Here is a 25975-nt window from a genome sequence, read left to right as displayed (position 1 = left end):
GGGATGCAACTAGGGCCTCAGTGCCCCAGGAAGCTGTGCATTTGTGCAGCCATTTCTGAGAGATTTAAATGTGGACCAGATGACTAACAATGTGCCCTCAGCTCTTTTTTAAAAATTATTTGTACTTGTGGTCCACCATATCTAATGTATTATACACGTGACTGGAAAAATATCTGCACATGGATGGAAAGATTAGTGAAAACATTGGTTGTGGTGTTATCGGTGGGGAGGAAATTCAGGAGCAAAGCACGACTATGACTCACACAAACCCAGCTTAAATACACACTCCTGCCCTTAGGTATGGATCAACACCAGAGCTAGGGATTAATTGGCAGAGCTGAGTCACAAGCTGCAAGGAATCCAGGGACTCCACAAAAGAAATTAAAGCAACATTTTGTGGTTACCAATAAAGGTGAGAGTCATAACTTGCCATTGACATAAATCATTTGTCGGGGCAGTAACTGCAACAGGCAGACAGAGAAGTCCAGCTGCAACTCTCACAGTGCAGAATGGCAAGGCAGATAAAATAGATGATCAGCAACTGCTCTTCATGGAGAGATGGTTTCCCAGGAATTCATAAAGATCAGGAAACTTTCCCCAATACGGAGCTTCTTCACAGTGATGAGCTCCAACAGGTACTGAAGGAGCTAAGCAGCGCAGGACAAAATTCCAGCCTGCCAAGCCACTGGAACTGGCCCATGAACTCAGTGGGCAGTCTCAGGGAGTTTCCATGCTTGCCCTGTACCCCCACCCCTACACTGCTCAGCAAAATGGCTGCCACAGCTATTTGTCTTTCTCAGCTGTGAGCCTGGGGGGAGTGGGTGCTTCTTGGGATGCTCCCGTCCCAAGCACAATCCCATTAGCCAATTTCTGGTCAATGAGAGCTGCCTGTTTTAAGAACCTGCAGCACAACAAGCACCCTCTTCCTCCTCGGGGTCTTAGTCACCAGCTCACATGGCCCCTGCAGCCTGTGTGGGGTGGGGCAGGCAGAGAAGCTGCTTGAGATCCCTGCTGGGCTGTTAGCCAGGAGTTGCCCAGATAAGTCTCCTTATCAAAGCTTACCTCTCTTCCCCCAACCCTCTGCCCCCCATTCCTGTCCCCCTACTCCACATACCCAAACCCTCTGCCCCCTCCTGAACCCATGCCTCCTCCCAGATCCTGCACCTCAATACCCTGCACAAGGTCACAACCCAAACACCTGCACCCCCTTCTGCATCTCAGTCTCCTACCTCAGTTCACAATACCCTCCTGCCGTAGGTCACAACTCAGAACCTGCACCCCAGTCCAGTGCCCCAGGTCACAATCACCTTCACCCAAACTCCATCAAGGACCCCACACTCTCTCCTGCATCCTAATCCCATAGCCCAAGATCCCTTCTGTACCCAATCTCCATCCCAGTCCCTACACCTCCTCCACTAATATCACAGAAGAGTGCGGACCTTGACCACTTTCCAAAATCTTGGAGTGGCCCCCCATCAAAAATTATTGTCAACCCCTGAGCTAAAGAATCAGCCTTAGAGGGAGAGCAAATGCATCCACAGTGCTATAGAAATCAGTCGCTTGAATGAGGAATAGGGCCAGGCAGAGAACTTAGGTAAGACAAGAACACTTACAAAATTATTCTGCCTTGATGATAATGTAAAGAGGATCAGATGTAAGAGGAAAATTGTACCAACTCAAGTAATATAGTGGGTATTTTGTGTGTTAGCTATATCTCTTTAACATACTATTTGTCTTCTCTATTCAGATTGCAAGTAGTCTGGTTCAGAAGCTATGATTTCCCATATGTTTATGTTACATCTGACACAGTGATGCTATTTTATTTTTTAAACTGAGAAATCTTTCCGTCAAGTGACTCGCCAATATTGTAGTTTCACTGCAGATTTCTTACCTTTTCTTTTACACTTAGGATATGCCAATTTCCCCTCCATACACTGTACTCTAAATTCAGAAGATGTTGGATCCCTTCTATATCCATTTTTACACTCAAATTCAACAAAGTCTCCAATTTCTAAATTTAGTCTTGTTTCTGAAATCCATTTCAGACCAATATTGTTTTTCTCCATTTCTTCTGGGGATGTTATGCATCGTTCTGGAAACAGAAATATGAAATTTCAACTCAATGGATATACAATTGACCACATGTATTGAGACTAACCCGGGTCCAAATTATTTACTTAAGTAGCAAAAAGCAGAAAATGTTCTCAGATAAGATTTGAAAAGAAAAGGAAAGAATCATAGAATCATAGGTCGGGAAGAGACCTCAGAAGGTCATCAAGTCTAGCTCCCTACCCAAAGCAGGACCAACCCCAACTAAATCATTCCAGTTAGGGGTTTGTCAAGCTGAGACTTAAAAAGATTCCACCACCTTCCTAGGTAACCCATTCTAGTGCTTGCCACCCTTCTAGTGAAATAGTTTTTCCTAATATCCAACCTAGACCTCCCCCACTTGAGACCATTGCTCCTTGTTCTGCCATCATCACTACTGAGAACAGCCTTTCTCCATCCACTTTGGAACCTCCCGTCAGGAAGTTGAAGGCTGCTATCAAATCACCCACCCCACCCCACGACTTTTCTCTTCTGCAGGCTAAACAAATCCAAAGACTTCAGCCCCTCCTCATAGGTCATATGCTCCAGCCCCCTAATCATTTTGATTGCCCTCTGCTGGACCCTCTCCAATGCGTCCACATCCTTTCTATGCTGGGGGAGGAGGGCAAAATTGGATACAATACTCCAGATGTGGTCTCATCAGAGTTGAATAAAGGGAAATAATCGCTTCCATAGATTGGCTGGCAATGTTCCTCCTAATATGTCATTAGCCTTCTTGGCTACCAGGGCACACTGTTGACTCATATCCAGCTTCTCATCTACTGTAATCCCCAAATCCTTTTCTGCCAAACTGCTACTTAGCCATTTGGTCTCCAGCCTGTAGCAATGCTTCGGATTCTTCCATCCCAAGTGCAGGACCCTGCATTTGTCTTTGTTGAACCTCATCAAATTTCTTTTGGCCCAGTCCTCTAATCTGTCCAGGTCACTCTGGACCCTATCCCTGCCCTCCAGTGTAGCTACCTCTCCCCCTAGCTTAGTGTCATCCACAAACTTGCTGAGGGTGCAATCCATCCTCTCATCCAGGTCATTAATAAAGGTGTTAAACAAAACCAGTCCCAGAACTGATTCTTGGGGCATTCCTCTAGAAACTGATGGCCCACCTGTTAATCACTACCTGTTGGGCCTAACAGTCTAGCCAGCTTTCTATCCATCTTACAGTCCATTTATCCAATCCATATTTCTTTAGCTTTCTGTCAAGAATATTGTGGGAGACTGGATCAAAAGCTTTGCTAATGTCAATTTATATCATATCCACCGACTTTCCCATATCCACAGAGCCAGTTACCTCATTCCGGGGTCGCTGGTAATGGGAAAGCAGAGCTGTCTGCCACCTGGCATGTCTCCAGGTGGCAGATAGGAGGCGGCCTCTCTGCTGAAAAATACGAACATCTCATTGTGCTAATATGCAGCTGCAGACCAACAGTGGCAATGTGACCACGGTGTGATGGGACATCGGTTGGCATCCATTGTACTGATAAAAAAATCACATGTTCCCAATGATGGTGTTGTGACATGGAGAGTGTAGCCTGCCATTAAATAAGGTTGCCACCCCTACTGCTTTGTGGGTTAGCCCAGGAGGGTGTAAGGCTAAGGAAAGAAACCCCTGATAGAAAATCTCTCACTGCCTTGTGAATAGTTCTGGGAGACTCAAAGGCTACAGGAGTAAACTCAAACAGAAAATAAGGAATGGAGACCCTAAGGCAGTTAGCAGGAAGGACATGTCCACTCTGTTTTCCGGCATCTCCTACAATCAGTCCAGTTCCAAATGTATAGGCTTTTGTCTTTCCTTTGGGCTTAACTGGAAGGATCAAAAGGGGGATAGTGTCCTTGGGCAATGCACAATCTCCATATTATTTGCCCAGGCAATGCAGCAGAAAACAATATTGAGAGGACACTTCATCCTTGCTGTCAAGCATGGTCATAACACAGAAAGTGGCAGATACGGGTTATAAGCCTTCCTAAATTGGTGAAGAGGAAGATGCCAGGGGTCACTTTCGATGGTGGGAGGAGTCATTGCACTCCACTGGTCAGCTACCACTGCCTTAAGCTGGGTAGCTCCAGGACAGTTAGGTGTTGACCTGCCACATCTGCCCATCTCATTGGGAGCATGAGACTAGACCAAAGGTCAAAAAGCAGATGAAATCACATGCCTAGCAGTAATAGAAAAACCTCAGATTTCAGACTGGAATGTAGAACATAAGAGTCATGTGTCCTGGACTTAATAACAATTCCGATGATATGACCATAATCATCAGAAAATCTGTGCTAATAGAGCAACAATACATCAGGCTGAACATTGATATTGCTGCCCTTCAAGAGAATAGACTTGCAGATTCTGGATCCATAAGAGAGTTCCACTTGTTTTGTCAAGGAAAACATAGTGTTGAGAAATGCTTGCATGGAGTTGGTTTCCCCCTTTGCAACTTGCTGCTCAAGTCAATAGACATGCCTAGTGCATTATGACTCTTCGACTATTCACTGAATCAGGCTACATCAACATTGTCAGTGCCTACTAACCAACTCTGACAACAAATAACACAGATAACGATCACTTTTATGAGAGCTTGCAGAAAGTAGTTGATTCATCAGGTGAATAGCATTTCTACAGACTGGGGACCAAACGGCTAAGTAGTAGTTCTGCAGAAAAGGACCTGGGGATTACAGTGGATGAGAAGCTGGATATGATTAATCACTGTGCCCTTGTAGCCAAGAAGGCTAATGGCATATTAATGGCATATTAGGGTGTATTAGGAGGAGCATTGCCAGCAGATCTATGGAAGTGATTATTCCCCTTTATTCAGCATTGGTGAGGTCATATCTGGAGTATTGCATCCAATTCTGCCCCCCCCCCCCCCCATTACAGAAAGGATGTGGATGCATTGGAGAGGGTTCAGCAGAGGGAAACCAAAATGATTAGGGGGCTGGAGCACATGGAGGAGAAGCTGAGGGATTTGGGCTTATTTAGTCTACAGAAGAGAAAAGTGAGGGGGGAATTTGATAGCAGCCTTCAACTTCCTGAAAGGAGGTCCCAAAAAGGATGGAGAGAGGCTGTTCTCAGTAGTGACAGATGGCAGAACAAGGAACAATGGTCTCAAGTTACAGTGCGGGAGGTCTAGGTTAGATATTAGGAAAAACTATTTCACTAGGAGGGCGGTGAAGCACATGAGTGGGTTACCTGGGGTGGGTGGAATCTCCATCCCTAGAAGTTTTTAAGTCTTGGCTTGAGAAAGTTCTGGCTGGGATGATTTAATTGGGATTGGTCTTGCTTTGGACAGAAGGCTGGACCTCTGAGGTCTCTTCCAGTCCTGTAATTCTAAGATTCTATAATTCCATGACTAACGGAGTTAAAGAATCAAGTTCAGAGAGAAAGCAAATGAGTGCACATCACAGTGAAAACCATCTTCCAGAATGAGAAATTGGGCCAGCCAAAGAATTTAGGTAAGACAGAAGCATATGCAAAACTTTTCTCCTCTGCTAGTAACCTGAAGATTACCAGATGTCAGAGAAATTGTCCCAGGTCAATATAACTCACAAGAAAAGTAAACAGTGAATCCCTTTAACCCACAATCTGTCTTTTCCAATGAGATTGCAAATTATCTGGGTCAAGAATCTTGATTTCCCACATGTCCTATGGTACCCATCATAATAATGTCTTTGTATTTATTAAAACTGAAATCCCCCCCCCCAAAATTAATGAATCTTTTAGTCCATTGATTGGTGAATATTGGAGATTTCTTACCTATTCTCTTGCACTTAGGATATGCCAATTTTCCTTCCATACACTGTACTCTAAATGCAGAAGATGTTGGTTCCCTCACATATTCATTTTTACACTCAAATTCAGCAAAGTCTCCACTTTCTAAATACAATTTTGTTTTCCAGGTCCATTTCAGATGAATATTGTTTTTCTCCATATCTTCTGGAATAATTGTACATGGCTCTGGAAACAGTAAAAATATATATTTTCAAGAGGTACACGTGGCTCTATAACTGAATTTTTGATTCATTAAGTGTATTGAAATTGATCCTGACCCCTCACGCTTTACATAGCTAAAGAAAGCAAGGAAATACTTTCAGATGAAAGTTTGATCAAAAAGAAGAAGAAGGAGCTCTAGAGTAGGAGGCTGTCACATCAACGGGAGGCATACTGTGAAAAGGAACAGAGAGGAGACTGAACAGAGAGAGAAACAGCATTAGAATCTATTTTACCATCTTTTGTCTTTATGCCACTCAGCTAATGCAAATGGGCTAGAACCTAGCTACACCTGGCCAACAGAATACCATGCACGTGCAAGTAGACTTACTTTTTCAACGTTTAAAGCTGGAAGATTGGTCTCCCATTGTCCTCCCTCCCCAAGCTTTGGGTAGGTGATATGGCATAAGAGAAAAGGAACATGACAGGCTAGTCCTAAGCTGTGAAGTCAGATCCAGGATGACAAAGACTTAAGCAATCTATATATTTTAGAAACGTGCATCTATCTCTCAGTCTGTGGGTCTGTCCGTCTGTAAGTCCATTTGTTCTTGAACTCCTTCTAAACAGTAAGAGCTAGGACCACCAATTTTGTGGCAGGATAATGGGAAGTGCGTGGAATGTGATAGTTTTATATCATACAGAAAGATAGAGGTGTGATGGCTGGAACAATTATACTCATGCATAACCCTGACCCTAACCCTGGCAGCACCCGCCACCATGGCCTGCCTCAGGGAGCATCTACTGGCTGCTGCATGGCTCCCGCCTCCCTGGGTTGGCTCTGGCAAGTACCAACAGGCAGCCAGCGTGATCTACCTCTTGCCCATGGGCTGGGCCCGGGGACTGCTGGTGGCTGGGCCAGGGGCTGAGGTGCATTCCCCTTCCCCTCCGCCTCAGGCCAGTGGGGTGTGTGGACCCCCTGTCCCAGGGATAAGCCAGGAGGCATGGTGCATAGCCCCACCACCCCAGGCTACCCCCAGCAAAAAGTTGGCAGCCACCCTTCCTCCTTCTTCTGAGTCTCTCACCCCCTACCCTAAGCCTCCCACACTCTCCCCTGAGCTTCCCTTCCTCCCAACCCTCTGCCCTTAGCCCATCCTCATTCCCTGCTCTGACTCCTGCACTCCCCACCCCCTGCCCTTCACCCTCATCACCCTTACTCCCACCCCACCCTCATATCCCCATCCACCTACCCTGAGCCCTTCCTCAACCTGCAACCCTGACTCCCTCACCTCCCCAACTTGCGGCCTCCTGTCCTGAGCCCCCCACACCTTCAAGTGTCTGTCCTGACTCCTACACCCAAGCAAGTAAGGTTCATCATTCATTTAAGAACCACACACACAGAAAGCTGCTCATCTGGGGGTCACTGCACCTCAGTGTACTCTGGCCATCCCCTCACCTCTCACTCTAAGCTGATGGAGGTTGTAGAGATGGAGGTTTAGAGCAGACCACATTTGTTTTATGCCAGTTAACATTGCCCCTATGCGAAAGTGGAATGCCTAGCTAGTCATGCCAGCCTCATGTCTACGCCTAGCATTGAAAAGCAGCAACCAATATTCCTCATCCTTTTCTGTATGCTATTGAATTGTATTTTACAGAATCTTCCATATTTGAAATCTTTTCAACTAACAGTGTATTTGAATATATCTTTTCACTTCCAATAAATGGTAGTTTCTTTATAATGTTTGTCACAGTTTTTAACTAAGATATATTCTGAGGGTGCATTATAAGTACTTATTATGGTGTGGATGCTTGCCATTTACCCATGTTTTCTTTTTAAAAAATCTGTATTAAATGTCCCTATGAAGAATCAGAGGAGTAGCTGTGTTAGTCTGTAACTGAAATAACTTAAAAAAACAACAAACAGCACACCTTAAAGACAAACAAAATATGTAAATGGTATCAAAGGTATGAACAAAGACTCCCTGTTGTGTCATGCCAATTCCACAAGCCAAATACATAGGGAAGTCTTAGAACTTAACTTCATTTACAGGTTTGGGACCCATCACAAAGGTATGAACAAAGATATTACCTGACTAGCACACTGCCATCCCCATCCTAATGACTTAAAAAACTAAGCAATGGGTACTTAAGAACAATTTGCCCCTTCTTTATCAGTTTCATATGGCATTAACACTCTAAGGGTATGTCTACACTACTCCCCTAGTTCGAACTAGGGGGGGTAATGTAGTCATACGGAGTTGCAAATGAAGCCCGGGATTTGAATTTCTCGGGCTTCATTTGCATAAAGCCGGCCGGCGCCATTTTTAAATGCCGGCTAGTTCGGACCCCGTGCCGCGCGGCTACACGCGGCACGGACAAGCTAGTTCGGATTAGGCTTCCTAATCCGAACTAGCTTGTCCGTGCCGTGTGTAGCCGCGCGGCACGGGGTCCGAACTAGCCGGCATTTAAAAATGGCGCCGGCCGGCTTTATGCAAATGAAGCCCGGGAAATTCAAATCCCGGGCTTCATTTGCAACTCCGTATGACTACATTACCCCCCCCTAGTTCGAACTAGGGGGGTAATGTAGACATACCCTCATTGACTATTTCTTTTCTCTCTTTTCCTTCTTCCCCGCCCCATCCCCTATTTATTTTGGAACTGGACCCTTATTAACTCCATTCCTCTGAAGAAGTGGGTTGTGCCCACAAAAGCTCATGACACTATCTACATGTTTTGTTGGTCTTTAAGGTGCTGCTAGACTATTCGTTGTTTTTAAAGTTTTTCCTATAAAGAATGTGAGCTTTCCCCACACATATCTTGTGTAAATCAGAAGTTATTCCATTCCAATTTGTGAAATTAATTTGGAATTACTCCAGTATACATGACTCCAGAACTGGGCCCATAATATGAAAAATATCAATTGAATAACTCACAGTTCTTTTCCATATCATAGATTCTTGAACCCACCTAAGCAAACTGGTGGATCTGTCCATTGACCAGACTCACAGCTAACAAATGCAGATCCCCTCATTCTATGAAAACTTTGGCATCTGTATTCCACTCTTGAACCGGATTCATATTCCTTCTGTGGAAGGATCTTGATATCTCCATTAATAATAGCAGGTGGTCTCCCACACTTTCTAGCAGCCTCTGAAACTGTGTAGATATAAAAAATATGCACATCAGTGATTATTTAAAGTAAATACTATCATATAACAAATATTACAGTGCTATCAATGTACTCTGATAGACTAGGAAAGATCTCAAGGTAAAAGGGAAAAAGTATCCTCTAGATATTGGAATTTAACACAAAATTCTATAAGATAAATCTTTAAAGTCGACACAACATGGCACTTGTTCATGAACAACTGACAGTCAGGAGCATTTCCATGTGCAAGTTCTAGTCTCTCCATGGCCTTGTTACCATGTTTGATATACATAGCATTTGTCTCAGAGTATTGTGGATTATGACTTTACCATGGTATTTGCATATTGAAATACTGACGGTAATATAATGGTTACAGGATTCATGCTAAAGAGAAGTTTGGGTAATTCAAACCAAAAGAGTGAAATATGAAAAAGAGAATAACACTAAAGAGGTAAATGTGTGTGAATTGTACAAGAAAGAAATATTAAATGAATGAAGGGGAAAAAGGAAAGAAAGAACTGAAGGACATAGAAACCTCATGATGTACCTATAACTGATAAAATCATAAATGCAGCCCAGCTATGACCTTTACCAATACAGCAGTACACAGACAACCCAGGAAGTTTTTGAAGTATGTTGGGGACAACTTCCTGGTACCAGGACTGAAGGAACCGAGAAGGGGCCATGAACAGCTTTACCTGCTGGTCACAAATAGGGAGGAATTAGTAGGAGAAGTATACCGTAAATTAGCGTATATAACCTGCGGGTTTTACACTTTATTACAAACCCCACTCCCTGCCCCCTCCATGGGGTATACATGTCCATGGGATATACAAGTTTATTTTTACTCATAAGCAGCTCTGCCCCTTTAGAATTGGGTCAGCTCTGCTCCGCTGGAGGGAGAGCCTGATGAGCTTCCAGCACGCCTGTGCTGTGCTCTCCATTCCCCCGCCCGGAGGAGGTGGGTTGCACCTGCCTGTGGCTGTGTAGGGCCTGGGCATGAGTACAGCTCCCCTCCTGCAGGCTGGCCAGCTTGCCTGCACTGTGCTCTCCATTCCCCCCGCTGGCAGCAGGATGGCTACCTAACAAAAGATGGGTGGAATGCAGGACATTGGCAGTTTATCCTGGTATGTGCAATTAACCATGAATTAGCCTATAGAACACGTGGGTTATACATGTCCGCAGGTAATCTAAGTTTTTTTTTCACTCAGCAAAGAAAAACCACAGAGTATACATGAGTGAGGGTTATACATGAGTGCGGGCTATATATGCTAAAACATGGTAGGTGGGTGACAGCCTGGGAAGCACTGATCATTGAGTATTCCTTGTAAACATTGTACTCTAAATGCAGATGATGTTTGATCCTGGCACATGGCCCATTAGCAATAAACTTCCATAAAGTTCTCAGCAGTAGAAGCAATTCTATCTGTACCTCTCCATCTTATTTCCAGAGCATTTGCCTCATCATTTCTGGGCTGCTGCAAATACCTTCTCAAAAATGAATTAAAGCTTATATAATATGGTGGAAATGTGTCTAATGTAATTTTCTTTATTAAACCACGCTATTATGGTTATTGAACTTATCTATATCCTTTAATGATTGATTTCAAGAGAATATTGCTGATGGTTTTCTGAAACACTACACAGTAAAAATTGATTGTAACAATCGCAGAGTGGAGAAGAGCTGCACTGTTGCCTTCAGGCACCGATCTAGCCTGCACTTCAGCATGTGTGTAGTTTTAATCATGTTCCAATTATTCTGAGATAGGTGCTAGAAGCAGTTCTTAGCTCAGGATGTGCTAAGTGGAAAACTGCATTCATGTGACATCTCTTTGAATTTCCACTGATCTTTCTCGATTTCCCTACACATGGCTTGTGTTAATAAAAGAAAGCCTGCCTGGCTTTATAGCTTGAGTTTTCAATGAATACCTGGCTCATGTGTGCTTGATTCGGTTCACTATTACACAGTTATATTTTGTGAATATAATTTCTATGAGGTATGAATGGATACAAAGTGACACTCAATTAGCAGGAAATGCTCTTTGTTCACACTGAATAGCTCTAAATGTTGTCCCATTAACATTCCTCTCCACATACTGTGCTCTGAAGTTTTATTTTTAAAGCCATTTCCATCAGACTTCTGTGTTCAGAATTTTGTCATTTGTATTTCCCCTAGTTGCTAGGAAAAACTGCAACACCAGATTAAATAGCCGTATAGCAAACTATTTAGTGTAGGCACAAATTCAGGTTTTTAAATGCCACTTTGGAAATCTAATAACTAGCACAGTCATGTAATTTACCATGCTCCTTTTTCATGTCACAAAGATAATTCTATATGTACCTGAACATACTGGTGGGGCTGTCCATTTGCCCAAGCGGCATGTGATTGTTGTGGATCCTGTCATTCCATGAAAACGTTGACATTTGTACTCCACTGAAGAACCTGCTGAATATACTGGCAATCGTTCAGAAATGATGTCTCCATTTTGAATAGAAGGTGGGGGACCACATCTTCCTAACTCATCTAAAACAAACACAGAGCATTGAAACAGAGAGTAATTGTACTGTCATATATATTAGGTACTTATATTATATTACTTACATTAGATATTTAAAGTGAAAATGCTGGTAGCACCATTCCCTTCCCTAATTTCATCTATGAAGTCTGAACCTTCAAGAAAGTAGATGCTCAATCCTGCTGTATTTTTAAAATTTAATATTTAACTTGCCTAATATCTTCCTTTTCTTCTAGAGCTCTCTTTATTCCTGATTCCAGGTAGTTACCTCTCACTGTATAGATAACATGGAAAGAAGGATAGTAATGTACAGTATTGGAATTACTCTTTATGGGGTGTGTTACTCTACCATGAGAGCCATTCTCTAGACAGGTTCAGTCATGTTTATGCGTCTTGGCTCGACTATATCTGTATACAGTACTCTATATTGAGGTGAGTAAGAAGATAGAGGGTGCGGTGTCCTATACTAGATGTGGTAGCGGTTACTGTGATATAGACACTTCTCCACTTAATTTAATTTAATATCATAGTCTAGACAAGCTGGAGGGGAGGGGAAATTTCCACCATCACTAAATGTTTGTGTCCCTCATCTGGTGTCCTTGTTACATGTTGTGCCCTACATTTGGACCTGGCATGTTGAGAGACTTTTCCTGATTGACTTAACTTCTTTCCATTCATCACTAATTAAACAAATCACTCATCACTAATTAAACTCTAGTGACCATACCCAGGCCTCTTTAAGGTCCTTTTGCACCATTGGAGTGATGCGGAAGAACTTTTAACCAATCTCTAACTGGGACAGGTGAAGATTTCCCCTGTGTAATGCAGTGGTTTGTCATGGGCAGCCTCTGAACCAATGGGATAGGGCTGTAATTTATAGCACCCCCACAAGACCTTCACTGGTAGAAGATTTCCTATGTGACTTCTCTTGTCAGCTTAGAACAGCCGTTGTACTGCTTCCAGGGTATGTCTACACTTGATTCCTCTCTCGAGAAAGAGGAATGCAAATGTAGACATCCAAAATTGCAAATGAAGCGGGGATTTAAATATCCCGTGCTTCATTTGCATAATTGCAGACTGCCGCTTTTCCACAATAGCACTATTTTGATACGTCAAACTCAGTCCTTGCAGGGTTATTTTGAGAGAAAACCCTTCCCTTGAAGTAACCCTTACTTATTTTTTGAGCACTCCATTTTTTTCTCCTGAAATAACCCCACGGGGACCGAGTTTGATGTCTCAAAATAACGCTATTGCAGAAAAGCAGCACTCGGCGATTATGCAAATGAAGTGTGGGATATTTAAATCCCCATTTCATTTCCAATTTCGGATGTGTACATTTGCATTCCTCTCTTGAGAGAGGACTCAAGTGTAGACATACCCCCAGTTATCCCAGGAAATGTTTTTCCCCTTCTCCATTATGTACTTGTGGCCCCAGATCTGGAAAGGTAGAAAGGTATTTGAATCCCCTTCTATTTGCTCAGCCTCATTAAGCATTGGCCCAAATTTCCCATTGCCCAGCAAGTTTTCAACTTACATAGTATTTTATTCCTTATTCTGAGTACTTGTTTTTTTTTTAAACAGATTCTTGTGAAGAACTTCACCGAGAACTAAAAACAAAGAAATTCTGTCTTCTGATCCCACTTATCCCATGTCTTACCAACTCTATACCAATGATAAAGGAATAGAGAAGCATCTCTGTTAGATTCATAAGCCCACCCCAGGGAACTCTGTATTTGCAAGAGAGCTAATTTACCTGTAACTACATCTAGTTTGACTTCTTCATTAAAGTCTATTTTTTCCCAATGCGTGCTGCTTTTTTTTACAGTATATCAGATAATACTTTAGGACAATAAATGCTTCTCTAAGAACATAAGAACTTAAGAACAGCCATACTGGGTCAGACCAAAGGTCCATCCTGCCCAGTATCCTGTCTTTCAACAGTGCCCAGTGCCAGGTTCCCCAGAAGGAATTAACAGAATAGGGAACCATCAATTCATCCCTCTCCTGTCACCCATTTCCAGCCCCTGACAAACAGAGACTAAGGACACTATTCCTAGCCATCCTGGCTAATAGCTCTTTTTTAACCCTGTTAAAGTCCTGGTCTTCTTAACACCACAACATCCTCTGGCAAGGATGGGGATAGATCTACTCTCTCCATTGCTTGCTCTCCCCTAGTCCCACTCACTTTTACTGGGCTTGCACAGAGGTTAGGATTCAGAAGGGGGTGAGGGTGCAAGCTCTGGGAGGGAATTTGGGTACAAGAGGGGATTTTGGGCTGGGCAGAGTATTAGGGAGCAGAAGGGGGTAGAGGGTGCTGGTTCTGAGAGGGGGATCAGGGCTGGGATGGGGATATCTATTAAACTGTTGTTTTCTAAGAGCTAACAGTGAAGCCCTCTTAAATAAATACAAGGTAATTAATTTCACAAGTGTTATCTGTATATCACACTCTTTTTATAGTGACTTTTTTCTGCATTTATCAAATAAAAGCCTATGAAGTACTGATCTTCAGTTCCAAATTTGTTCAAAATATCTCAAGGAATAGTCATGTAATGAAGAATGCATACCTTTATTGCAGTGGGGATACACAATATTGCCTGAATTACACTGCACAGTAAAATTGGAAAGAGCTAAAAATTCCTGGGGTACGTATCCTGATTTGCAATTAAACACAACAAAATCGCGGTGCTGTATGTATGGTTTTCCATTGTATGTCTCAGTCAGTTCTATACCATGGTTTTGCATTTCTTCCTGAGAGATAATACATGGCTCTAGGAAAAAAACAAACAGTAATCTAATCATATACATATTGTTATTGTGGTATGATGAGCCAAATTAAACTTTGAAGGTAAGATCACATTTTAAATTATTATGTTTTCCTTCTGGCCAATGCAAGAGCCGTAGTCACGTAATTAAGCACATTGCTTAAATGGAAGCAAAGTCAGAGGTTAGGATTGGCTCAAAGTAAAATTTTTAAAATGGGGAAGACAATGCCATGGTCAAACAGCCCAATCTAATACAGTGGTCTCCAACTTTTTTGTGCCCAAGAGCACTTTTTTAATTTAAGTGCAACCCAGGATCTATCCCGCCCTTTCCCCGAGGCACCACCTTTTCCTCAAAAGCCTGTCCTGTTCAGATCACTCCATCCACCACCCTTTCACCATTGCTTGCTCTCCCCCACCCTCACCAGGGCCCTCCCACAACATTTTGGCACCTTTTCTCCTGCCTGCCTGTTACCTCTCTTGTGCCCTCGTTCCTCCAGCACAACACTCCACCATTTCTGTGCATCTAGAGCAGAAAGAATACATATGCACCAGGAGCAGACACTATTTTCTACACTCTGGGTCCTAGTGGCACCCCCCACAGTCTGGCACCTGAGGTGGCCACCTCAGTTTGCCTCATGGTAAGGCCAGCCCCTGACCCTCACTCACTTTCACTGAGCTGGGGCAGGGGTTTGGGAGTTGTTTGGGGTGCAAGCTCTAGAAGGAAGTTTGGTTACAAGAGGGGACTCTGAACTGGGCAGAGTGTTGGGGAGCAAAAGGAGGTGGAGGGTGCTGGTTCTGAGAGGGGGATAAGGGCTGGGACGGAGTAGGGATGGAGGGTGATGGCTCTGAGAGGAAGGTCTGGGGTAGAGGATATGAGATGCAGGAGGGGGCTGGACATTGGGATGTTTCCTGCCTGCCCTAGCCCCATGCTGCTCCTGGAACATGCACATTTGACCCCGGGGGTGGGAGTGGGGAGCGTTCCCTCTCTGTTCTGGCACTACCCCCTCAGTTCCCCATTCCCAGACAATGGGCATCACCAGTAGAAACAAAAAACTCTCCATAGACTATAGCTAGAGATAAACAACTCCTGTCAGGACATGTCGGGCATTTTGGAACTCACGACTCAAATATTTAAAATGTAAGGTAAATAAAAATGATTAAATGCATAGGTCAGTCAAAACATGGCACTACAGTTACAGAGAATGTTCAGAAATGTGCAGGAATGCAGGAAGCACCAAGCAGTAACAACAACACAAGTATGTATTGGGAGGTGTATGTGAAAGAGGCAGTATGTGTAACCCAGATAGAGAGTGTGTGTGAGTGAGTGAGTGTGTTGGGGAATCTTAGGAAGAGTGCAATGTCACTAACACTCAGAGGAGACACACATACGTGGCTCCGAGTCCTGACCTGACCCAGGCTGTGTTTTGTCCCCTGCTGTGCAGCGCTGGAGTCAGGGGCAGGGAGAAGGAAGGGAGAGAGAGAGAGAGTCAGGCCGTGTCCACACTCAGGGGTTCTTTCGAAAAAAGTACCCTTTTTTCGAAAGAACTTCCCCTGCATCCAGACTCAAGCCGCGTTCTTTCGAAATTATTTCGAAAGAACGCGGCTTTTCTTTCGATGGCGGTAAACCTCGTTTCACGAGGAAGAACGCCTTCCTTCGAAAGTTCCTCTTTCGAAGGAAGGCGTTCTTCAATGTAAAGAGGCCGTCTTCGAAAGAGAGCATCCAGACTTGCTGGGTGCTCTCTTTCGAAAAAGCGGATTTCCTCTATCGAAAGATCCGCCTGCAGTCTAGACGCGATCTTTCGAAAGAGGCTCTTTCGAAAGATGCTTTCGAAAGAGCCTCTTTCGAAAGAAGGCTGCAGTCTAGACACAGCCTCAGAGAGCCAGAGTTTATGCCCATAAGAAAGAAAGAAAGGGAGACACTGTGTGAGCCGGCTAATGAGGAAATCTCAGAAAGAGTACATTGTCTCTTTTAAAAAATGCAGCACGTCTTCCATACTCAGGAAGTGCTCACAGTCCAAGGCAGTCAGGCTGGCCTCACTCTTTCCCATTCTGTGGAGGTGGGGTACAGAGGCAGAGGGACACCCTGACATCAGTGCCCGCGCTCCCTCCCTGTGCAGGAGGGTCTCTCCTAGGAACAACTGCAAAAGGAAATAAAATTGCAGGGTGTGGGGAGAGGAAAGGGAAGGAGAACTTGAACACATGCTGCTGGCCATGTGTGCTCTGCTTAGCAGCAAGCCTGCCTTACTGACAGAGATTGCAATTGGCTGGGAGAGGTTCCAGGCTTGACCAGTCAGTCACTATCAATGAGCTGGCAACCACTGATCTAAGATTAGCCACACTTCAGACTTCGCCAAAGAGGCCTGTATAAAGCCTTCCTGTTCCTGAGAGTGTCACACTGTATCCTTGCCAGTAGGGTTCCAGAGTGATGGTACAGGATAAGAACTTAAGTAGAATCCTGTCTCTGTGCATGTACCTTTCCTTACCTAGCGTACGGCTACACTGGGGGGGGGGGAGGGGTTTTGAAGAAGGTATCCAAATTGTGTTCGCATTTGCATAACTTCTTCCATTTTTCTGGAAAAGGATTTTCCGGTATTTGTCCTGTCTACATGGGGCCAAATGCCGGGAAAAAACCCTCTTTCAAAAGTCCCTGTAAACCTTGTTTTACAAGGAATAAGGGGGCTTTCGAAAGAGGGTTTTTCCCCCGACATTTGGCCCTGTGTAGATGGGCCAAATATCAGAAAATCCTCTTTTTAAAAAAAATGGAAGAAGGTATGCAAATGCAAGTGCAATTTGCATACCTTTTTTTACCCATCCCCTCCCCCACCACCACCACAGTGTAGACGTACCCCTAGAGGGTAATTTGCCCCTGGGTAGAATCCAATACACCACTTCCATCTTACTTAAGACCCATCTAGTATAATGTAAGTGGTTCCCATCTTTGTGCACAGGAATTAATTTCACCCCAATGAGGTTTAAGTGGTGTTATTGGTGTCGGATGGGAGAAAACTATCCAGATTGTCACGAACAAATGCTGAAGACGACATTACTTAGCTTTCCCAATAATCACAAATTTGTTTTGATATTAGTAATAGAAAGTTGATCTGACCAGGAACTTGGATTTGCCAGTCTAGATCAAATCAACAGGAAAGTGCAAGAGCCCTGAGGCAGGCAGAAATGGTATAAACTGCCATCCACCATTTTATACTGGATTTCAACTTGATGTCTAGTCATTACAAACTATTAACTCTGAAACATGAGGCTAATCATTGTTTCCAAATATATTTATCTGCATTAATCATGATATTAATATAGTCCATATAAACACTGAATCCCTCTTGATAACTTCTTGGCCTCAACCATTTCCAATGTCAATCAGTTGTCCCATCTAACTATGTGTATTTCCTTTTATTAGTTTGAATTTTATACTTTGAAATTACATTGAATGTTCATGAAATGCTGAATTTCAAGGAAATGCAAAATCAAAAACAAATTCAATGGGTTTTGAACTCCCGTGAGAAATATTTAGATTTCTAACAATAAAATCTCTGCATTCCCGAGTTCAAAATACTGTTACAAAACAATACGACAACAAAAATTGTATTTGAATAGTGAAGCATCTTTACCTACTATCAGGTATACTTACAGTTAGAAACATTGAAAAAAACATAGGCTTTGTTTTAGAAAACATCATCTTACCCTCACAAACTGGTATTTCTGTCCAGTTTCCATTGTCGCAGAAAGATTTATTTTGCCCTCTCAATGAATAAAGCTTTTGACATGTGTACTCCACAAAAGAGCCTGAGGTGTACTCTTTTTGGGCAAAAGTAGTTATATCTCCATTAGCAACAACAGGAGAGCGTCCACATTTCTTTCCTGCCTCTAATCAAAAACAAAACAAAACAAAACAAAAATAACACGATGCACAAACATTGCTTGCTTCCCCTTAAGGTTACTTTGGATGAGATTTTCTTCATTATCTTCCCTTCATTTCATGTGATCTATAGACAGTGTCTGCAAATTACCATACTTACCAGAGATACACAATGGAAAATCCATGTGCCCATCAGAACACTTCCTGTTTGAGGGCACCATGAGGACATATCCTTCACTGCAAGAAAATTCCACAACTTGATCATTTAGAATCATTACTGTACGTCTACGGCCACTAGGCAGAAGCAGTTTTTTCTCCTCAAGCTGCTGTTTTGTGATAGTGCATGGTGCTAAATGAAAACAGGAAAAATTAAAGCAACATATTACTCATCACAAACCTTTAAGTTAATCAGTCCCAAAAATCAAAATCAGATTACATAAAATTAAAACTTTTTTATTTTTAATCTTTCACCATAATAAGAATCTCCTGTATGCTGTGGCCTCAGAAAGCAATTATGTCACATACCAAAATAATCCATTACCTAAATCTCATTATTAATTTCATGAGTCTGCATTAGATATGGGACCTAATCCTGCTTTCATTGGATACACCTAACATTTTTCAAACAACGGTAAAAGGGAGATGATGACGTGTTGTCTGCAAAGTAGCTGTTGCTGATTGAACATTTGGAACTGAAGTTACTGGAGAAGTCACAGAAGAAAATGCAAAGGTAAATTCAAATGACCGCTCTAAAATGACCACCTTTATTAAGCAGTTACTTTTATCGGGAGTTTATCCATAAGCACCTCAATATATACTGAATCCAATTCTGTTTCATTTTTATCAGGAGATCATTTCTGTTGACTCATTTTTATTAGTTCCTTGATGGATCACTTTTCTTGGGTTTCATTTTACTAGTGAAAATGTGCCACATGAGTTAAATTTATAACCAAGAATTTTAGTTGTAAAGGCTCAGTCAAATATACACAACTCAAGTATAAAGATTTACATGTCTTGGAAGGTGTATGTGGGAGAGGAAAGCAGTGGTTTAAAGGTTTGCCTTGTTACATTAAGTTATTAGGCTTTCTAATTTTTTTAATTGCCAAAGATTTCAAATTACTATTTATAAATTGTCCTAAGAACTGGAGGAGGGAACGTCTGAACATAGATTACTGGGAGCGAGGGAAATCAAGCCCCAAGAGGCGAATTGTGTGAAGGAATTTGAAGGAGGAAATCTGCTCCAGGAATAAGGAATGAAGATGACTCCACAGTTGTCAGCCGACGGTCAGGGCAGTGTGTGGGGGTATGTCTCCTAAGTCTTTGACTGCTAAGACATGAAGTCTCGTCGCAGCGGGCAGCCCAGAAGGCTGAAAGGAGCCCCGAGAGTTTAACGTCCATGACTTTACTGCTAGGACCGAGGTCCCGGCGCAGAGGGTAGCCAAACAGGCTAACAGACGCCCCAGTGTGTAGGAAGAGCTTATCACACCTTAGATTTTAGCTGCTAGAACACAAAGTTCCTTCCGCAGCGGGCAGCCTGGGAAAAGCTGGAAAGGTGCCCCAACGGATCTTGTCACCTGGGAGTTGACACAGATCCAAATGCCCAAGCTCTCCCTATGTCTGTCCCTTTATGACCGGCTGAAGTTCTTTTAAATTGTGCTTGGTTCTATTACAGCAACTGAAGGAGTCAGGTTAAAACTTAAACAGTTACAGGTTTATTAAAGGAATTTATAAATCATATGGTTACAATGGCTATTGCTCTATTTCTTAATTGCTAGCAAAATATATATATAGATCTTAAAAAGTGGTTACAGGAAAAGGTAAAGATAGAAAATAGAAATAATGGTACCAAATGACAGCTTAATCTTTAAAGAGCTCTAACACTATGTATATATACTTAAACAAAGGACCACACCAGGTACAATTTTTACCCCCTTCTGTGCCTCTCGACTCCAGCGTGTCAGGCCAGGACCGGTCTCTCAATTCCTCGGAAAGACGAATACGAGGTGGGCATCCCCTCTGGAACCTCGGGAGGTCAAACACCAAACCCGACCAGCAGATAGGTGGTAGATTGACACACAAAGTCAGTGTGCTGCTGGACTCATCTTTATACCCCTGGGGGCCCGTATTCTCTTTCTTATCTTAAGAGGCCAAATTTTACTGGTCCGTTTTGTGGCGCCAGTTCTAACAAGCAAGTTTCAAGTTAATTTACACTTGTAAGAGAGGAAGATAGCTAAATTAGGAGTGCCGGATGTTCTTGTTGGGCGGGAGATTCCTCCCCCTGTGGACGGTTGTGTGTTCGTATCAATATGGGTTAAGTCAAGGGCACGATGTACAGCCTCTTGGTCAACAATTAGTTTGACCACCCTCCTATCTCTGCTTACAGTTGGTCATGGTCACTGAGCCAGCATATCTAAATCTCCTGCTCCAAGAATATGCTGTTTTCCTGCATGGTTTCAAGCAGACAAAGATGGATGTTAAAATGGGGGTTCACGTCTGGCTACAACAGTCATTAGAATGTTAATGTATATGCTAAGTGATAACACAGTGAACCCACTGGCAAGACAATGCTATAAAATCCAGTGACAGAAATTAAATACATAACTTGGTTTCTTCCTTGACAGATACCTGTGTCAGAATGCACTGTGATACCAATGGTAATGGCACACCAACCACATTCCTGCAATACTGGAAAAACAAAGAATTCCTCTGGCCTCTGAGTGACACTACATAAATTCACCTCAGCTTTGGGAAATACAATAAAAATTCAAATTTCTTTTTACCCAGACATGTTGGAGGTGGTGTCCAGTTTCTCCCATTGCACTTTATCCATTGTGATCCTCCCAGTGTGTATCCAGGGTTGCAGCCATACTGCACTGTGTCACTCTCCACATACTGCAGTTTCTCACCACTAATAACATTGCCAAAATCAACATCAGGTGGCTGTTCACATACTGGCACTAAACAAACCAAACACGCAACATTATTCATTAGAGGTGCAGTTTGGGAATATAAGCAGCTGAAAAAGTGTCTCCGCCTATTTTGTTGGCTTGCACAGCAGTGCTCAGGTAAATTTTAGATTGAATAAATGTTTCCAGAAGATTAATTTTAGCTAAAATATGATACCTTTATCTTTCCCCCTTTATTTATCTAAATAAACCTCCACTGAAAGAGGTAAAAAAGAATTAATTTAGGACATCTTTTCCTACTTAAAAACCTATTCCATGTTGGTGAAATGATAAACTGTAAAAACCTGTAAATCTTGTCACAGCCACACTGGTCAATGCATGCAAATCTAAAATATATCCTAGGGCTCTGGGAAAGGGGAGGGAGTACTACAGAGAAAAGTAGACAAAGGCTACTGTTGAAATCAGATATTCCAGTTTGCAGGGTAGGAGTCTGAAAATTGTCCAAATATCAGAACCCTTCCCACTGAAATCTAAAAAAACCCTGCAAAGTCTGCATTGAAAACAATTCTGTCTAATCTAGACTAGTCAACTTAAGTATTTATTATGAGCCCTGTTTTTAATTATTTCTATATTTGATTTTAGATGCATTAGGTCCAAACCTGCACATGTACTTGGAATCTAGAGGTCAATTCACCAGTGTTCTCAACTACCATTTTGCTAAGTCTTTTAGAAAAGAAATCCCTCAGCAATCCCTCAGCAATCCCTCACCAACACACTCAAATTCTGGGAAATCTAGCTCCATTGACTGAAAAATGCTGAGGTCTGGTCAAATGTTAACCAAACAGATTATGACAGAAATATTCAAAGACACCTAAAAGATGAATGAGAACTGTTATGTTACCCCCAAAAAAATCCCACTAGAGACCACCCAGGTTTACACTAGTATGGGTTTATTGTTTGAGGAATTAGCACTCCACTATACGCACTACAAAAATAGAGCTGCCCCCAAAGGTTTAAATGAAAGGGGATAGAGCTGCTACCAAAGGTTTAAACTAAAGAAGATACAGAGCTCTCTCTCTCTCACACACACACACATACACACACAAACAAACAAGTGCACACAAACCTGCATTCATGCACTCATTCACACACATTCATTCCTCCCCTCAGGTACTCACACACTTACACAGGCATATGGGTTGCAGAAGGAACCAAGGCATGTTGGTTCTGGAGGGTCTGTCTGCTGATCATAGCTCAGGAAGCTTGTCAGGAGGAGAGACAGTGGCTGTAGAGCAGAGTTTCTCAGGAGCAGGGGAAGAAAGAGAGAGGAGTCTCACATGTGGCCCCCTCCTTATATTGTGTCTGAATGGCTCCTGTGACTCATTCACTTTGTCATCACTTCCCTTTATCCAGCAAAGCATTAGTCTGTGATGACTCATCACCATGTGTTCCAATCTTGCTTTGTAACTTCAAAAACACACTCACACTCTCTCTCCATTCACTCAGGGGATAATGCAGTTTAGAGCAAGTTACAAGCAAGGTGGCTGAGAGTTACAAAGTTTACAAAATTGCAGCTTTCAGTATGTTTCTGAAAGTTACAAAGATTACAAAGTTTTACAAAGATTACAGCAAGTTGCAAGGTTTGACAAAGATTATGATGAGTTGCAGTTTAAAACTTTAGACCTTACAGTTAGTGTATTTTTAGAAAATGCATGTGTAAAATCAAGTAAGCTCAGGCGAAGGCTTTTTAATGCAACAATTATTAATTTCAGTGAGTATTGCACATCTAAAATCTTAGGGGATTTTGGCAATCTCAGCCCAGATAGATACATTATTTGATCATCTAACCCTAACATGCACGAATCACTCACCTAAACCTGTAAATGGTGATGCTGTAGGCATTTTTGTCTTGCCCTACTTATATTTGTCACCCCATCGGTTGCTCCTCTTAATTTAAGGCTTTTGTATGGGCTCTACTTACAAGAGCAGAGCCTTCACCTTAGCCCTTTGGTTTGACCATTTGAATGTAAAGGAAACTGCTACAAATAAAATTCAATGGTCGTAAGGCTGAGATTGCCATGTTTTGATTCAAGCATTTAGATGATTGTAGCTGTTCATATTTTTACTGAATTAACATACCAATTAATATCACGATTTGTTATTTCTCAATGTTAATATTTCCTTCATAACACAAACACAATCTGTTCATGTAAGTAAAACTCAGTGTGAATTTCTTTGGGGAACTTCGACCAAAGTCTGATCAACTGTTTTCATTACTCAATACAAAATAAGTGACCTCATTAACAAATTTAAGATTTTAATAAAGCAAACCCAGTACAGATCTAAAAACTCAAGCTCTACATACTCTTGATTCTTACTGAGGAATTAATGTCTCCTAACATACAAACAATTAGCTGAGACAGTGAAATTATAAACAACTGATCACAGCATAGGGTGCAGGCACCTCATGCCATATTCTATGCAGATTTTAGTGTACATGGAATCCAGTTATCTAGATGTGCATGTGTGAAGAAATGTATATCTTCCAGAAGGAAAGGCACTGAACTACAGAGCGATTTAGTTACCATGGATTCTTTGAGCAAAAACGGCCTGTGCTGAATTAAAAGTTATGGTTCAAATGGCTCCCTCATTGTATCAAAAATATTAACCCAGTCTCCCAGAAAGTCATCCCCTCCTGGCTAGTTCATTGCATGATGTCATGGAAAAGAACTCATAGGCTATGTTTAAATTGCAGGCTTCTTTCAGAAGTTTTTCCAGAAGAGATCTTCCTGAAAAACTTCTTCCAAAAGAGAGCATCCACACTGCCAAAGTGCATCGAAAAAGCTATCTGCATTGAATGGACCCTATCTTGCATTTAAGTTGTGATTAGTATCAATGGAGTGGCCACCAGGGCACCTGTGCTTTTTCTCGTTCCTCTTCTTTTGAAAGTACTCCCTCTTCCCCATCCACACCTGCCTTTTTCCAAAAGAAATCTTTCAGAAAAACACTTCTTCCTCATAGAATGAGGATTACCAATGTCAGAAAACCCCCTCTGTTCTTTTGATTTTGTTTCAGAAGAACACAATTGCAGTGCGGATGTAATTAAAGCTTTTTCAGAAAAATACCCGTTTTTAAAAAAAAGCACTGTAGTATAGACATACCCAGAACATCTAGTGTCAAAAATGAAATGTACCCTTCTCTACAGAGCTCAATGCACCATTTATTGGTATTTCTAAAGTATCTATTCCTTATATCAGGCCTACATACCATAATTTCTACAATCAGCATAACATTACACTATGGCTACGTCTAGACTGGCCCCTTCTCCGGACTAGCCCCTTCTCTTGCAAGTAGGAATAAGAGATCCTCCAGAAAAGGGCTTTATTCCGGAGGATCGCGCCAGTCTAGACGCTCTTTTCCGGCTTTTCCCCAAGCCGGAAAAAAAGCGGCGGCCATGTTTATTTAAATCCCGCGGGGGATATTTAAATCCCCCGCGGATTTCCCTATTCTGACTTGCCTGCTTTGCATGCCTCTTCCGGAGAAGGGGCCAGTCTAGACGTAGCCTAGGAGTAGGATGAAAAGAAAACAATTGCTAAACAAACATGAATTCTGTTGAATTCAGAAACACAGAAAACATATTTGAGTGCCTTAGTAAACTGTACTAGTGGCCAAGATTACTGTGATAACATACAAAGAAGAACTAGGGACATACTTTTACATTGGGACTCTCTCTGAATTATTTTGAGGTATTCACTTAGCCTTGTTTTATTAGGCAGTAGATACAGTGAATAGTCTCTAGAACAACACAAAAGTAAGGCTTCATAACTAACCTTCCATCTCTCATCTCAATGTTCTCATTCACTCTCCTCCATTTATCACTAATATCCCTATTTATTATGTTCCATGAATCTGTACTCTAGTAAAATGGGACTGAGGGTCCTTTAATTTATTTTGCATCTTACCTTCTCCCATAGCATAGAATGCCCACAGTATCTGAGCAACGATACATCTCAGCAAAGTCATGTTTCTTCTGGATAAAATACACCCAGCACTGGTAATGCCTGACAGAGAGTTCTGCTGTTTTCTCGATCCTGTCCGCCACAAATGAAGACTGCTTTTCCTTTCTACTCCCTCCGGTTGCACTCCCCACCTCTTCTCTTGCAACATCAGATTCCAGAGATAACAGATGTAAAGTCCATCGTGAATACAGTACATGTTGCATGTTTGTTTCTCAGTGCTCTCCTTAAACAGAGGTTTCCCTGCACATCATTTCCCAACTCTATGACCCACCCCTTGTTTTGCGCATGCCACAAGTTTTGATCAGCCATTTGCTGGGTCACCCCCTCTCTGAAGGTGAGACGACCAGTGAGTACCAGTGCTCTTCCCTCCTCAAAGGCAGCACCAAAAGGAGGTGGGCTGGCAGGAACCATGAATAGAACACCAAGGTTATCGCTGTGCTAGAAATGGAATGCAGGTTGATCTATTGAGCAAACCAGAAGCCTGGAGCAACATTTGGGCAGTGTTTACATTACACTTTATTTTTTAATCACTTACCTCATACTAACTGGCAGAGAAACTCTTGTGAAGCCCAAAGCTGAGATCACATTTGCCAGTGGTATTGTGCAAGGTTTACTATTTATCAGTCATTGATCTCACAGGACACACAGAACTTTGGTTTATAGAGTGAGGAGGAGCTTATTCCGGTAAATCTCGTTTTGGAGGAACTGCCTAGCAACAGTTAAAGTCTATTAAT

General features: G+C 42.4%; 1 protein-coding gene across 3 annotated transcripts in view; it reads right to left on the bottom strand.

The window, feature by feature from the left end:
- The window catches only part of LOC102449075 (complement factor H-related protein 5-like), a 42118-nt gene extending 16629 nt beyond the window's left edge, over positions 1-25489 (bottom strand). The window contains exons 1-9 of one of the 3 annotated variants that reach the window (XM_075936703.1): positions 25185-25489; positions 21097-21273; positions 18477-18665; positions 18142-18324; positions 14248-14451; positions 11509-11691; positions 8987-9175; positions 5849-6049; positions 1892-2092 (exon numbers count right to left, since the gene is read on the bottom strand). In XM_075936703.1, coding sequence (XP_075792818.1) covers positions 1892-2092; positions 5849-6049; positions 8987-9175; positions 11509-11691; positions 14248-14451; positions 18142-18324; positions 18477-18665; positions 21097-21273; positions 25185-25437 — 1780 coding nt within the window. In that variant the 5' untranslated portion in view covers positions 25438-25489. Of the gene's footprint in view, positions 1-1891; positions 2093-5848; positions 6050-8986; positions 9176-11508; positions 11692-14247; positions 14452-18141; positions 18325-18476; positions 18666-21096; positions 21274-22408; positions 22555-25184 lie in introns of those variants that run through there. The other 2 variants (XM_006110178.4, XM_075936704.1) reach the window with 2 other exon arrangements.
- Positions 25490-25975: the final 486 nt, after the last annotated feature.

The sequence above is a fragment of the Pelodiscus sinensis genome, chromosome 9 (genome assembly GCF_049634645.1).
Source record: "Pelodiscus sinensis isolate JC-2024 chromosome 9, ASM4963464v1, whole genome shotgun sequence".
Lineage (NCBI taxonomy): Eukaryota > Metazoa > Chordata > Testudines > Trionychidae > Pelodiscus > Pelodiscus sinensis.
Note: the sequence above shows the minus strand (reverse complement) of the source record. Positions and strands in the feature narration are given on the sequence as shown.